At 45.1% G+C, this 16,675-nt stretch overlaps 1 protein-coding gene across 4 annotated transcripts in view; it reads right to left on the bottom strand.

Annotated features, from left to right (window-relative positions):
- Window positions 1-16,675, bottom strand: part of Gcnt2 (glucosaminyl (N-acetyl) transferase 2 (I blood group)) — an 86,319-nt gene that overhangs the window by 58,035 nt on the left and 11,609 nt on the right. Inside the window, exon 1 of one of the 4 annotated variants that reach the window (XM_040755864.1) lies at window positions 2,093-3,756. The exons of 2 other annotated variants lie outside the window; for them this stretch is intronic. In XM_040755864.1, the coding sequence (XP_040611798.1) occupies window positions 2,093-3,011 (919 nt within the window). In that variant the 5' untranslated portion in view covers window positions 3,012-3,756. Of the gene's footprint in view, window positions 1-2,092; window positions 3,757-16,675 lie in introns of those variants that run through there. One more of the 4 variants, XM_005066365.4, reaches the window with a different exon arrangement.

Raw genomic sequence — 16,675 nt, 5'->3', positions numbered from 1 at the left:
CAACTTGGCCTTCCCCCAATGGCAGAACAATGATAGCTTTTCTCTCGCTGTAATAGTGCTTTCTAGCTCATTAGCAATCCATTTGTCTTTTTCACTGAGTCCAAAGCATGCTGTTGCCTTCCAAAGCAATTCTATCACATTTTGCATAGGTTTTGAGGAGCATGATTCACGGCTCATCAGATTAAGGCAACTGCTGCCAAGATTGACTAAAGTTTGATTCCCAGAACCCACATGGTGAAGGAAGGAAGCCAATTCCCAAAGCTGTCCTCATCATTGAACTCGGGGTCCCAGTATGCACCCTAAGAAGTTAAAGAGATCTTCTAGTGATGCTCTGCATCAGTCTTTCCACTGAGGCCACAGATAATAAATCTCTTTTTACTTTTTACTGCTAATGTGGCTGTGCTAGTTGACCAAATTTAGTTTCTTCGGGTATAGAATATGGCACTGTGCTGTGACATACTCTGCCTCCCCACAAAAATAAATAAAATTGTAGTAAAAATAACTTACCTAGTCAATGATTAAAGGTAAAAACATTTTGATGAGAAAGAAGAGGCTTTGTCTTGGAATCGCATTATTTGTATGAAGTAAAATGTAAGGTTTTCCTTTTTCTTTTTTTAACACACAATTTATTTCTTAAATTACCTGTATGTGAGTATGTCTGTTGTGCACGTACTTGCATGTGAGTGCAGGTGGCTGTGGAGGCCAGAGTCAGATCTCTGGGGCCGAGTAACAGATGGTTGTTGAGACACCACGTGTGGGTGCCAGGAATTAACTGAACTCTGGTCCTCTGGAAGAGCAGTATGTGCTCTTAACTGCTAAGGCGTCTCTCCGCATGCATGCGTGCATGCATACATATCACAGTGTAATGATATTCTCACAAATCCAAATTTCTCTCAGCATTCTGCATCCCCACAGCCAGCTGTGACCCCACACACCCTTTCCTCTAACAAACTACTGAGCATTTACTGTGTGATCTGCTCAGTGGGAATCTGCTCACACCCTTTCCTCTAACACACGTACTGAGCATTTACTATGTGATCTGCTCAGTGGGAATCTGGCAGTCATTGATTGAGACAGAAAATGATCTCAATTCCATGGAGCTCCCACAGAAAAGGCCAGCAGCAAATCCTTGCAGATGAGGATAAATGAGCGTTACGCAGAGCGGCTCTGCAGGGAAAAGTGGGCAGTGTGCTGGCACAGCACCGGGGGGTGGGGACGGAGCAGGCAGCTGGCCGGAGTAGCCCTCCTCTGACAGCTGTGGTCTGGTCGGTGAGAAGGGAGATGTGCGGTTCTAGGGCTAGGCAGGAAGGTGGCTCAGGTAAAGATCTTAGGCTCAGACGAAGTCTGATAAATCTGTGGAGAAGGAAAACTTCTAGTATGAACTAAACACAGTGTAAGAGATGACTGCAACAGACGTGAGCTGCCAGGGGCAGGAGGGAAGGCATTGCTTGGGGACGAACCCGCAAAGAGCATCATGGGCACTAATAAAGAACTAAGGTGAGGGTTCTACACTGCAGGCTCCATCTCTAATCCCTTTTTTTAAAGAGGCAGGTTCTTCAAAAGTCCTTTAAACAAAGCCACCCCTCAGCATCCCTGGGGAATTGGTGCCAGGGCCCTCTTTGGGTGATGAAAGCCTGTGGATATAAGTCCTTTTTATCAAATGGTGTAACATTTTCATATAACCTACGTACACACATCCTCCTGTATAGTAATATGTTCTCTGCATGACTTGTAACCCCTAGCTCAGTAGAAATGCCATGTGATAATTGCTAAATTGCATTGTTTTAGGAGTCATAACAAGAAAGTTTATGTATGCTCAATACAGGCACATTGGTTTTTTGTTTGTTTGTTTTTTTTTTGTTTTTTTTTTTGTTTTTTTGTTTTTTCGAGATAGGGTTTCTCTGTATTGTTTTGGAGGCTGTCCTGGAACTCACTCTGTAGACCTGGCTGGCCTCGAACTCACAGAGATCCGCCAGGCACATTGTTTTTTCATGAATATTTCCCATCCAAGATGGGTTGAACCTGAAATGTGGTACCTGTGCATAAGGAGACCTGCAGGTATTCCTTTGCATGTAACATGACTCTCACATACCTGGAATCCTATTGAGCGTCACCCAGAAGTGCTCATCAGGACTGAACGTGTCTTTGGACCAATGGAGCAAATCAACCGCCCGGGGGTCATGGAGAACAAAGTTGACAAACTCTCTTGATAGAGCCACGTAGGCAGAGCCAAAGTAAATGGTGAGGTTGTGGGGAGGTGGAGGCTTCAGGGCGGTGGTTCTGATCACATAGGAAAGCTCTTTGCTCAGGTGTTCCCGGTGGACGAACTTGGTCCTTCCAATTGCGTGAGCTGGAGGCAGGACCCCTGGAGTGAGGTTCTTCCCCTTAAGCCCTTTCAGGTACTGAACTATTTCCTTGTTGGTTTTCAGGGGGAAGTCCTGCCCACAGGTGTTGATGGCGTATTTCCAGGGAACCTCGGAGGTGGACAGATCCTTGATGCAGTTCAGGTCAGCCTGGAGCCGGGAGATCCCACCATAGACCACAGGCTCCATCTTCGAGGCCATAAAGGCATTGGGGAAACAGCTCACTAACTGTTCCACTGCGCCTTTGAATTCAGCGGTTGCCTTTTCGTCCACATGAACACAGTAGACATTCTGAGGCATGAAGATAGCCCTGAAGAGCCTTGCAAAGGTGTCAAAATTGTGATGGATAACCATGACATACGCCAAAGGAAATTCGACCTCTTCCTGAGATAAAGGGGCTGTGATATAGTGGCTTTGGGTCACATATTCTGCGCAAGAAGGTTTCTCGTGGATCGTTAGTTTGTTTCTCCACGGGAAAGGGCTTCTCCCGTTGATAAAGGATGTGCACACCTGAGTCAGCATCACGGAGTCTGAGATGTTCAGCTTCTGGTAGCTTTGATCTCCCCCAAAACTTAACACGTAGAGCACAATAAAAACGATAACAGTAGTCACAGAGACTATGAAGAGGTAACGCATGGACGGAGGCATGCCTTAAAGAGGGGCGAGATGTCAGAGCTGGTCAAGCTCTGCAAGTCTCTTCCCAGACTTACTTTTCCCTGGGAGCTTTCACCATGGTACATGCTCCAGCCACTGTGAATTCCGGCCGCTTCATCTTCCGGAGCCCGGCTGCTGGCTCTCTGCTCAGGCTGATATTAGAATCTGATCCCGCCTCTCTCAAACCTCTTTTGTCTAAATCCCAGCAGCAGGTTGCCGAGGTCCAGCCTTTTTCTCCTCTTCCTTGGGCCTTCGCGTTTGCATGTGCGGGGGTGTTTCACTCGCACTGCTACCCCTTTTTCGATTGAGTTTCTCGCCTCTCCTTTCGTTCTTTTCCCTCAGGGGTTTCTCCTAGCTCTTCCTCCTCCGGTTACAATCACCACCGCAAACGCCAAAGTTGAAGGGATAAGACGGGCTGAGCGTGGGGTTTCCTCCCCTCTTTGCTGCTTCTCTCGCCGGCTCTGTTGCCTACTCTCCGGGGTGTGCCAGCTTAACAACCCAGGGGATCTAACACAGCCTGCGTTCTGTCAGCTGCAGTTTCGGGAGACTCTGCTCAAATGACACAATCTGAAATAAAGGCACACCTCCTCCATCCCAGCTCCATTGTAATGTTTTCTGGCCCCACCCCACCAGTTTCCAAAACAAGAGCTCCCAGGGGGAGGAGTTCCGGTCCTAGGGGATCCAACACCGCAGAGGTGTGTGAGTGGGTGGGGGCATGAACCCCTCTCCTCTTACTCAGGCATCTGCTCTAGTGTTACAGAATGTTGGGGTCTAATGAGGAGGTAGTGAGCTACACCCTCTAATTTGGATGAAACCTGAAGGCTTCTCAGAATGGAGCGTGAATTCTGCCCACTTTCCGATCTGCATCTAAGCAGCGTTAAGGTTTTAACCATTTGCATTCTTCCACTTTTCCGTGACTTTATTTTCAAAACAAAACAGGGTATCGAGCAATCCAGACTGGCCTGGAACTCACTATGTAGAGAGGCTAGGTTTGAACTTCTGATCCTACTGAGTCCACAATGCTGGCTTTCACCCACACCCAACTTTCCATGGCCTACTTTCCAAGTGGTTTTAAGCATCCCCTTGGCCACTGATTGCCTTTCCATTTTCCTTCACTGTTTGTCAGCGCTTCACAAGTTAGAGTCTTTGCCCTGTGTATTGACTCCCAGTGGAAAAGGAGCTCTTGTTCTGGCCTGTGCAGAAAGAGGGCCCTTCAGTGCCCATGCTCCGTCTGCAAAGTCTCTGCTGATAGACTAGAACAGCCTGCCGATCCCTTCCTACAAGTAGGAACATGAGACGCCAAACACCCAGACGGCAGCCTGACGGCGCCCGCCCTGAGCTGGAGCGTCACTCCTCGGCTCTTATTTACATGTTTTGTTTTTCTGCTTACGTATCATTTTTCTTTCCTCCTTACTAAACTCTTTCTGCACCTGCCTCAAACAAATGTTCTGAGGAGCCCTCCCCTGGGTCTTTAGGTCAGCAGCAAAGGAGACTGCAGCCGATTCGTAAAGCAGCTCCCTTCCCTCTTTGGTGCCCTGAGTGCAAAGGACAGTTCAGTCTCCAGCTTCATCCTTTTTCCAGAAATAACCCTGTTAAATATTAGGTTATTATGCCTGCTGTGTCTAAACAACAGAGGGTAATTTTGGCATCTGTAACTTCATTTTGGCAAAGCCGTGTGGCTTAGAACTAATACTGAAATAGTTGCAGCCTGACAAAGCATTCAGTATACAGATACATAATTTAATTAGGGTAACTGACTCTGTTTACATTACCCTTTCCAACTGGCCAATAACATGGAGGTTCAGATTTACACAGACCGAGGGGATAAACAAAAATGACATTACCATATTAAGAAGTACAGATGCTGACAAAAATAAGACTCTCCAATGCTTTTGAATTTAACCTAGTACCACACCAAATGGTGCTGTTTACATATTCAAAAATACAGCTGTTGTTCCTCTTTTGCCTGCTCTTGAACCAAGCCCCCCATTCTCGGTCCTGGATTAGAAATCCGTCTAGGAGAATGTTTTACAAAGCTGGTTATCCTCTTAGAGGATGCCTGGTCCTGCTACTCCTCCTGAACAGGTGGCAGTTCAGCCTGCTTATCCAGAATGGATGCTGTGAGCTTTTTACTATTGACACAGGATGCCTCAGCCTTCCCTACCTGCCCTTTCCTACAGTCAAGAACAAAGTTGACACTCACAGGCTTAGCAACCATGCCCTTGGTCCTCACTTTGGAAGCAATTACTCCTGAACTAGCCAATTAATCAGGCTAGACATGTCTATCTTTCCCTGGGGCCATCTTAAAGGCATTCTCTCTGCTGCAGACAGAAGAACCCTTTATGTGGTGAACACTATTCAAGACTTCTTTTTGAGGGTGTATGTATGCTGCTCAGGGGTAAAGCATCTGTTTAGTACTACAAGGCCTTGGTTTCAATACCTAGGTGCATGCACGCGTGCGCGCGCGCACACACACACACAGAGTTATTAAGCTATATAGAACACCACCTCCAAAATATAGAGAGTATTGTTTATCTGAAACAACAGAAGACTTGGAACCTACTACAGTCCTGTTAGCCCAGCATTTTAGAGACTAAAACAGGAAAGATGGCAAGTTCAAGGACAGCCCGGGCAACTTAATAAGACCTATTTCAAAATAGAAATAACAGTACTTGGGAGACAGAGGCAGGTGAATCTCTGTGAATTTGAGACCAGTCTGGTCTACAAGAGCTAGTTCCAGGACAGCCTCCAAAGCCACAGAGAAATCCTGTCTCGAAAAAACAAAACAAAACAAAAAACAAAAACAGACAGAAAGAAAAGAAAAAATAGAAATAAAAGTATTTTTTAAAAAAGAGGCAAATGAGAGCATAATGAAATGCAGTTTAAAAATTTTTTCAACTGGGTCTGGAGATACAGCTCAGTGGTATTCGCACGACGTACAAGGCCTAAGGTTCAAATCCCGGCACTGCAAAAAAGATAGGAAAGAAAGGAACAGCAATCAAAGGTGGGTGAGAAGGCCTGTCCTTGGGGCACTCAGCACCTCCGACTTTCCCTTAAAGGAGGGACAAGATGGAGTTCACATGACCCGGCAAAACCCAGAGAAAATCGAGGTAGAGGCACGGCACTGGAAAAGTTGCTGCTTGGCCCGCCCAATCAGCTGAAAGGGTGGAAAGACTCGGGTGTTATGCAAAAGCAAAACAAACAGTTTGGGTTTAATCCTGTTGCCCAGAAGTACACAAAGGATCAAGTGCAGGAACACCTCCGGGCAAGCCGGGGCAACTAGTGGAAGATTTCTGGCTTCCTCGTGAATCTTCCCTTGGCTGAGCTGCAGTACTCTTCATTATGCTTTCATAATTGTTCTGGGACTACTTTTTCATCCCCAATTAATCATTATTCTTTGCTCAGGGACGAGCTTGGGAAGGCACAGGTTCATACAGAAACACCCGATTAGTAAAGTTAAACAATAGCACACAGGAAGCTTGGCCGGGAGAGTGCTGACTGAACATTTAATGTGGTTGCATTGAGGGGCCAAGTTACCCAGGCAGAAAGGGCGAACTTTTGAATTAGTTCTTGGGCTTCTCTTTGGAAGGACATTTTTTTATGTAGTTTGCTTTGAGGTTTGGTTTCATTTTGTGGCAGTGCCTTTATGAGTAGCCCAGGCAACCTCGAATCCTCCATGCTCTTGCATTAGCCTCCTGAGTGCTGGGATGACAGGCATGTGTCACCATGCTTGGCTCTGCCACCATGCTTGGCTCTGCAGTTGGCTTTGTTATGGAAGCAAGTCAAATGACTCAAATGACTCAGGGATTCTTTCTTAATTTAAAATGTAGGGAGCCGGGCATTGGTGGCTCATGCCTTTAATCCCAGCACTCAGAGGCAGAGGCAAGCGGGATCTCTGTGAGTTCAAAGCCAGTCTGGTCTACAGAGTGAGCTCCAGGAAAACCTCCAAAACAATACAGAGAAACCCTGTCTCAAAAAAAAAAAAACAAATAAATAAATACAATGTAGAGATTTGGTTTTCACTTTGAAGTAATCTGAGAAAGTAGAGGACCTTGACACCCCTATTTACTTGGTCTAACCAGCTAAGTAACTCCAGCCCAGGGTGATGGGTTAGAAATGATGCTCTTGGTTTATGTTTTAATGGTGATGCTCTTGGTTTATGTTTCAATGGTGATGTGATGGTCATGGCCCTAAAGTAAAGGAAGAATACATTTGCAAAGCCTGTCTTTAACCAGAACAACAATTCTTTCACAACTCAGACATCTTCCAATGGTGTCCTCTAGGGAAACCTTTCTCTTGGGGCCAATCATTTTGCTTTCTATTCCTTTGATCTAATTAACAACAGAATAAGTTGTTATCTGATCTGCAAAACGCAAAGCATTATTTTAGATTCTTGTCTAAGTGTAGGAGGGGACATAGCTAACACAGAGAACTTTAAAGACCCCAGCGGTCACCAGTCCATGGCATCATAGGTGAGCTGGAGGATGCTGCACCTAATGTTGCTGAGGCAAAGGTTGACCACAAAGACTCTTTCCAGCTGCAAGGTAACCGGTTTGAAGCAAATACTTACAAAACATAGTTTACAGTGTATCCAGATAAACTCATGTTAAGGTGCATGCCGTGACAGTATTGCATTTAGCAATCAGAAACAATAAGATTTTGGCTTTGGGGGCCTTAGAGAATGATAGGGCCTCAGTCTGTTGTCCAGGTTGGCTGACCTGGAGCTCACTATGAACCCCAGGCTGGTCTTGAATTAGTTCTCTTGCCTTAGCCTCAGTGCTTGGCTTGGTAACACCTCCTGACTCTGAATCATAGTTCAAGATATAATTTACATTCACTTGTAGAGATTAATTGTTTAACCTTGGGAAAGTAACAACTCCTTAATTATGTTACCAAAACAAGTGTTCTGCCAAACTGGGTGTGTCTGTAGTAGTGGGGTAAGGACAGAACAAATCAATAAATCAATGGCTTGCCTGGGACTGGGGTGGGGGTGCTAAAATACAAGATCTGAGTTTCACCCCAGGAGTTCAGTAGGGACCAGTGGAGTCAGATGGCACTCATTTCAGTCTGAGATAATGGTGATAGTGCAGATCTCTGCATCAAGGTTTGAAAACTCATGGGCCAGAGACCAAAACTCCTTGATTCCCTCCATATTCCCACCAGACTTCTTTTGCTATCCCTGAGTAATATTGTATATGAAAAAAATGTTTAGTGACAAAAAACACTGTACAATGTAGAAAAAAATTAGTATGAACTAAAATGATCGATAACCTGATCCTTAGAGCACAATTTATCATGGAAAATGAATGGGTGGAGTGTCTGGCCCAGAGCATCAGTAATGTAAAATATTGGTTCTCAGGCACCCTCTGATCCCCACCAGGGTACCAAAATCTTGAATGCCCAAGTCACTTATGGAAAGAGACTTAATATTTGCATATACCCTATGTAAATCCTCATGTATATTTTAAAATCACCCCTAGATGTCTTCAAATACCTAGTGCAATATAATTGTCATATAAAGCATTGTCAGGCTTTGCTATGTAGGGAGTAACGACAAAAAAAATGTCTGTACACATGTAGTACAGATGCAATTATTTTTAAGACAAGGCCTCATGTAGCCCAGGCTGGCCTTGAACTCACTGTATAGCTGAGGTTGACCTTGAACCCCTGGTCTTTCTGCCTCTACCTCCCAAGTACTTGGGTTACAGGTGCACGCCACCACACCCAATTGCCAGATGCAATATTCTTTTGAGAGAATATTTTCTATCTGAGGTTTGTTGAATCCATGGATTCAGAGCTATGACATGAAGGGCCGACTGTACAGAGAAGACTGTGAGAAGTTGAACATGCAGACAGACATATGGTGGCTGCCGCTGAAATAAGAGAAACCCCAGCTACAAGTCACTCATCCCCGATGCATCTCTGATTACTGTGCACAGCCGGTACCCTTGTGTGTGGTCCGTCCTTCACAAGCCACTGGGAAGGAGAACTTAACAAGCACTACTGTGTGCAACATCTAGTCTTTCTGAATTAGGGTGGAGAGGTGTCTAAAGAAAGAATTTAAAAAAATAAAAAACACAAAAATGGCTGGCCTGGAGCGCAGTTGCTACGGCAATTGCAGAGTGCACAGGAAGTCCTGGGTTCCACATCTAGCTCCCCATAAGCCTCTGCACAGGAAGTCCTGGGTTCCACATCTAGCTCCCCATAAGCCAAGCACTGGCAATTCATTCCTCTAGTCCCAGCACTGAGACAATGGAGGCAGGAGGATCTGAAGTTCAAGGTTATCCTATGGGCTAGCCTGAGAGGCTATGGATGTGACTTAGTGGATAAAAATTGCTTTCCACACAAGTGTGAGAACAGGAGTTCAGTTCCCTAGCAACATACAAAAGCCTGGTGGGTGTGGCAGCCTGCCTTTGATGCCAGAGGAGGGAATCACAGGGGTGAGACTGGCTTCGTCTTAGAGTCACAGGTCAGAGAGACCTGCCTCAGCAAAAAAAGTGGAAAGCAATGGATGAAGACATTTGATGTCAACCGATGACCGCACATGTACCCACACACATGTGAACACCACACACACATATACATCACCTATACAGGGGGAACGAGAAGGGGGGGCAGTATTAATGAAGGCATGGATCAATGAGAACCTGCTAAAGAGGAGTAATTAGTACCTCTTAGAGAAATTGACAGTAATCCAGCAGTCGTTTCGTCTCGACTGGTCCCATCCCTGCCTCCCCCCACCCTACTCACTCAGGAGAAAGATACTTATCCAAGGGCATATAATTCAGTCATTTCTATAAACTTGTGACTCATACTTGACCTAAAGTAAAACAATCAAATGCCTGTTAACAGTTATTTCACAGTGCATTGCTCAACCCTAGCACTGCTGACACCCAGGGCCAAAACGCCTCCTAAGGGCCTGTGTGTGCATTGTAGGATGTCTGGAGGCCATCCTGTCCTCCTACTCCAGATTCCAATAGTATCCTCTGCCTCACCCTCCAGCTGTGACCACCACAACTATCTCCAGGTCCTGTTCCTTCTCTGTATTTGGTAAGAAATCTTGAACATAACTCAACTGCCTGTCATAAGAAAAAGTAAATTTCCTGAACACAATGTTGAGCCGAATGTGGTTGCCATGTTGCATATTTCTATAAGGACACAAATGGGTGCATGTCACCTGTGCTGTTACACATGAGAGTGTCCCCTGGAGTGTTGCTCACAGGAGTGTATGGCATATGACAGGGCATCATACTGAACACGTATCCGTTTATCAAACATGAAGGGACAGTGAGCGATCCCGGTTCTGAAGCTGACACTTGGAACTACTTTTGCTGAAGAGCACTGACTCTTCACACAGGCTCACAAGTCACTCCCAGCAGGATGACAGCCTGACGTCTCTGCCTTCATTTCTTGCCTGTCTCTTTTACTTTGGCTGAAGGCCCAGATGTAGAACATTGTCCATAACTGTTCTGCCTGAGTCACCTGGGAGTCCCTGAGTAGCAGAAACTGACACCTCCACACCCGATGAGGACAACTGCCACCCGTGATGAGGCTGCAACCTGGCGTGGAAGGAACCATCTCTTGAGAATCAGAATGATGTCCTCCGCTGATGACAGCCACGGTGGGAAAGAGGTCTTCGGGCTGCCGTAGAGAACCGGAGAGGGAGTGTCATCAGCCTGACCTCCCAGACCGACTGGGATGGCGGAGTTAGCATGCCTGTGGCCCTCTGCTTCACTTCTTTCTTTTCATAAATCCAAATTTCCTATCAGGACCCTGCAGGCTGATTTCACCGGACCCCAGTGTGGCCACATTGAAAGAATTCCATCATCCACTCCTCATTGACTGCTTTCGTCATCATTTGGGAGCCTGTTGTGGCTCCAAGAGGTTAGGCTTTTGCTCCCAAAACTCAGTTACGTTCCTTTCTCCAGAAAATACTTTTAAGGTTAGTGGGGAAATCAAGAGCCCCTTCCAAACCATCAATAGCTCCAAATACCCTGTTGAACCACATCCCAGATCATTCTCCACAAAGGGCTTCTTCCTAAAGCAGGGACCATTCAGGGTTTTCTACCCTGGTTCTTTAGACACCAACTACCTGGATATCATATAGCTGTCACCTCCCAGTGAACAATGTGAAGCAGAAAACCAATTAAGAAATTCAGGTTAACACTTAGTCCTAGAGGACACTCTGGGAACAGAACGAGGCATTGGCCCTTTAAGGCAGCTGGGTTCTGGATCATGTAAAGAGGGACAGGGACCTCACAGACTGCCAGATTGATGTAGAACGGAAGCCAGGATCATTGACCTTAAGAGCAGCTATAACCCTCACTTTCCTGATGAGAAAACTGAAATTCAGAATGTTAGGTCACTAGTGGGATACTATCAAGCTTGAGAGTCACAGAGGATGGGCCCATAACTCACAATCAGCAGCTTGTAAAATTGTTGAGCCCTGCTCAGAGTTACTCTACAATGAATAAAGGTGTGACTTGAAGCCTGAGCATCACTTCATCTGTCTCCATTTGGGGCACAAACACAGAGGCAGGCTGACTGTATCTCACTGTATACACAGACATCCACACCTGCCCAGCACCATCCGAAGCACAGACCAACAAATAATGTTCTTAAAAGTACACTTATATGATGAGAGATGTCATCCTGTAAATCTGTCTCTTATTGGTTGTTGAATAAAGCACTCTTGGCTAATAGGGAAGCAAGATAGGTGGGACTAGGAGTCAAGGAGGATTCTGGGAAAGAGAGGCACAGATAGACACAATGCAGGCCACCAGAGTAAGAGGACCAGACCCTTTTCTCCGGTAAGAGAAATACTTAGATTAAGTCTAACCATGTGCAGTGAGTTCCCTCTGAGTCTGAATTAGCTAGCTGCCTCTGCTTCCAGGAAGGCTTTCACCGCTGTAAAAAAAAATTCCTTTTGTCCACTGTGAAGATTTGTCACTGGGATTGGTTTAATAAAAAGCTGATTGGCTGGTAGCCAGGTAGGAATTATAGATGGAACAACCAAACTAGGTAGGAGAATGATGGGAAGAAGAAGGGCGGAGTCAGGGGAGTCTGCAGCCAGCACTGAGGAAGCAAACCATAGACAAGAAATATGGGTTAATTTAAATGTAAAAGTTAGGTAGTAACAAGCCTGAGCTATGGACCGAGCATTTACAATTAAGTCTCTGAGTCAGTTATTTGGGAAGGAGCAGGACAGGAAAACTCCACCTACACCATGTGCAGTGAGTTCCCTCTGAGTCCAAATTAGCTGCCTCTGTTTCCAGGAAGGCTATCACAACTCCTTAAACTTGTCTGCAGGCCTCTTTAACCCTCTTTTATTCATTGTGTAATCTACATATATATCCACATCTATACATATAATTACTGAGTGATATATATTGTTTGATCACTAATTAAGATTATGAACTAAGAACCTGTGTTTGCTAGTAGCCAGCCATCAGCAGAAATGGGGACCAGCTTGCACATTGTAGCCAGAAAAACTGATGTAGCCTGTTATTGATCAATTGTGACACTGTGAAAAGATGCAGATATGTCTTTCTTGATTTCTGGCATAGCATGTCAGCATCTCAACAAGATTGTAGCATTCTAATTGTTACCTACCCCCTCCCCCAAAACCAAGTCAGTTGGGGAAATAGCTCATGCTGTGCAAGCATGAGCACACGTGTTCAGTCCCCATAATCCATGTGAAAAAAAAGCTGAGTATGGTAGAACAATTACATAATTCTAATCCCAGGTTAGGAAGGCAGAAACGAGTGGATCCCTGGGCAGGGAATCCTCAGCCTAACCTAACTGGTGAGCTTCAGGCAAGAGAGAGCTGCTGCCCACTAGATGAATGAGACCATAGGTTGACTTTTGCCCTACACACCACAAACACAAACACATACACCACACACATATACACACCACACACACACACACACACACACACACACACACACACACACACACACACACACCAGGCAACAGAAATCAGAGGAAGAATACTTTTAGTTAACTCTCACAAACACAGTCCCTATTTTCCAAAAGGGAAAGTCTCTGGGGCTTAAGGGGCAATGGGTGGAAGTTTCCCATGCTTGGCAGAATTCCTTGTCTATGGACTTGTTCTCTGACCTCTGTGAGGAACACATCTGCAGGGTGCTGGCTTGCCCCACCTGCTGTGTCCCTACAACCACACTGATTTTTAAAATATTTATTAATGTGTTACATTGTGGGTGTTCACGCTATGGCATGGGTGTGGAGGTCAGAGGAAGTTACATTGGTATACTGTAATAAGATTCCATCTGAGTCCGTTGTCATTTTAACGGAAGTTACACCATTTCACCAACTAGCTTCCACATGGCCCTTTCAGCCCCTACCCTGCTTCTAGCCACCCTATGAGAGGACTGTTCTATATAAAGAATGTCAGTGAGCTCCCGCTCTAGATGGGTGTGCCAGTGAGGACGCAAAAGGAAGCTAAGCCTGCCTCAGTTTCCACATAAGAGAAGGAGATCTTGAGTGCACCCAGTGCTAGAAAGCAGCTTGGTCACTAATACTTGATTCCCTGTTGTCACACCATTCTGCTTGTCTGAACAGCCCAGCTCAGTCCGTCCCTCTGTCCTTCCTTCCTTCCTTCCTTCCTTCCTTCCTTCCTTCCTTCCTTCCTTCCTTCCTTCCTTCCTTCCATTCCTTCCTCCCTCCCACCCTCCCTCCCTTCCTTCTTCTCCCCACTCTTCTCGCCTCACCTCTTCTTTTCTTTTAGAGGTTTCTTTTCTATTTGAGTCAGCCAGTCACTAGTAGCCCAGACTGGCCTGAAACTCTCATGGATTTGCTTGCCTTAACCTCTTGAGTGCTGGGATTGTCAAGGTGATTTTAGCCCTGCTGTTGCTGGTCACATTAGCATAGCTATAATCTTGAACTGGAGTCCCAAAGTCCCTGTTCTCCAAGAATTCTGTCCATGAAGCATTTCTTCTTTTTATTTTTTACCTTTTTTTTTAAACTCTCAGGTAGCTCTGGCTGGCCTTAAACACATTATATAGCCAAGAATGACCTGCAACTTCAGAACCTCCTGCCTCTAACTCGACATGGTTTGGGATGACAGATTGTCACCTTACCTGGTTTATGTAGAAATGTTTGAGCTCAGTGCCTTGTACATGCCAGGCAAGCACTCTCCCAACTGAACCACATTCAGAACCCTAGTACATTTTTCTAACCATTCTTAACTCAAGACCAGGAGTAAACATAGCTGGGTGGTGTTGCACACCTTAATCCCAGTGCTCTGGAGGCAGAGGCAGGAAGAATGTGAGGCCAGCCTGGTCTACAGAGTGAGCTTGAGTTCCAGGGCTCCAGGGTTACACAGAAAAATCCTGTCTGGGGGAGGGCGTTGACGTGGAATCAATGCAATGGGGAAACACGTATTTTTATCAACAGGAGAAAGCACTTACAAGCTGAGAAGATGAGAAGCGTGGCCGGCTTCCAAGAGAGAGAGGACTTTTGCTTTCTCTTTCCTTTATATTCTCGCCTGTCCTCTGTACCCCTGTCCATGCTCCTTTGGGTGGGCTCACCCCTACAGGGTGTGTTTCATTATATTTTCCTAGGCTGGGTGATGATTGTACACACCTTTGATCCCAGCACTCAGAAGGAAGAGGCAGGTGGATCTCTGAGTTGGAGGCCAGCCTGGTCCTCAAAGCTAGTTCCAGGACAGCCAGGGCTACATAGAGAAACATTGATTTGATTAAAAAAAAAAAAAGGAAGTAAAAAATAAAAAAATAATGAGTAAAATTCCATTATTGATTGTAGGCATTATAATATTCCTTATAATTTCTTTCTACGCTGGCCGCATATGAATCCTGCCTTTTCTATACGGTGCTGGGACAGGAAGAACAATGGGTTTGCTGAAGACACAGGAGCTGAAGGCTCCCACCAGCCAAGTCTGGGACACCTGGAGCAGCAAAGTAAGAGAAATAGCAGTGTATTGTAACCAATTGACTGAACAAGGAATCCAAACAAATAAATTCATGCAGATACAGTATGGCTCTACCTTATAGCCAGATGTCAGCTAACAGAGAATGAAAAGTTAAAGGAAAAACAGGATTCAGCAACTGTTAAGGCCATAATTGAATATTTCAAAACCAATCTGTAAGAGAATGAAACAGGACTGAACATTTGTCAAACAGGGTATCTAAAAAGTCTAGAATTATCTGTCTATAAAATGTTAACTATCTCATAACAAATGCAAAATACTATAAGTTCACTTTACAGAGAAAAAACTTGGCAGGCAGACTTAACCAACTGATAAAAAGTAACCTCATCACCATGGAGACAAATAAACATAGCAGGCCTTTGTAACATTATTTCTTTAGGATTGCTGCCCAAAAGATAAACTGAATCTAGTTAGGGTTTTTCCAATCTGCATTCTTCAAAGAAGATAAAGTCACCAAAGAGAAACAAAAATTGTTCCAGGTAACAGTCAAGTGCACAGTTCAAGACCCAGATCACAGATTTGTGTAGGCCGTTTTGGCATTGTTCACAACATGTAGTTCTAGAATTGGGTTTGTGGATTAAATGCCATGAATATCTATTGATTATGTAGGAGAGCCTTTGCCAGGACTCACTTGGAAATGTTCATGTAATTGGAGAATGACAGAAGGAGGGAGAGTGGGAGGGGGAGGGAGAGGGGATTATGATGGGGCAATGTGGCTAATTATTATGTGTGGCACAAAGAACTCTGTAAAATTCTTTTTAAGTGTAATAATTTTGATTACTAGAAGTTGAAAACATTAAAAATCTTTAGATATTTTCTGGTGATTCAAATATTAGTATCTTCACTGAATACTTTGCTTGAGCTACAGGAACTTGTGAACGACCATGCACTGGGGGGCTTGTTAGATTAAGCAATGCCACCCTGGCTTTGGACTCACCTTCCTTGTCTGCAAATAGAAGATAACAATTGCCACCTCTTATTTTTCTTGTTAATGTGACCAACTGTCTGATAAGAAGCAATGGAAGGTGCTGGAAAGGTGACTCAGAGGTCAAGAGCACTTGCCGCCTAGACAGTTACGTTCTATTGCTAAGAAGAGACACCATGACCCAGGCAACTTCTAAAAGAAAGCATTTAATGTTGAAGAAATGGCTCAGAGGTTAAGAGCACTACCTGTTCTTCCAGAGGTCCCAAGTTCAACTCCCAGCACTCACATGGTGGCTCACAACCATCTGTAACACTGCATACATAATAAATAAATCTTTCTTTGCCGGGTATTGGTGGCACACGCCTTTAATCCCAGCACTTGGGAGGCAAAGGCAGGCAGATCTCTGTGAGTTCGAGGCCAGCCTGCAAGAAATGCATATGTGAATACCCAAAGGAAAGCAAATACATGGGGAATGCTGTCAGCCATTCGCCCAAACTTGACAGCTCAGTAACATACGCTGCAACAAACGAACTCAAAACCGTGCCTGAGTGAAGTTGCTCCCACACAAAGGAGCCCCAACCATCTGCTTCCACTTACACAACTTTCAGAAAAGGTGACCCTAAATTAGAATTGGCATGGGAAGTAGCTGTCAGTGGCTGGGATTACAGGTAAAAACCATCATATCTGGGTAGGTTTCCTTTGGAGAGGGCATTAATTCGTTTCTAGGGAGGGTCACAATATGTAACCCTGGCTGTAGTGAAA

The sequence above is a fragment of the Mesocricetus auratus genome, unplaced genomic scaffold (genome assembly GCF_017639785.1).
Source record: "Mesocricetus auratus isolate SY011 unplaced genomic scaffold, BCM_Maur_2.0 Super-Scaffold_100013, whole genome shotgun sequence".
In the NCBI taxonomy this organism is placed as follows: domain Eukaryota; kingdom Metazoa; phylum Chordata; class Mammalia; order Rodentia; family Cricetidae; genus Mesocricetus; species Mesocricetus auratus.
This window is presented reverse-complemented; position numbering and strand designations above follow the sequence as displayed.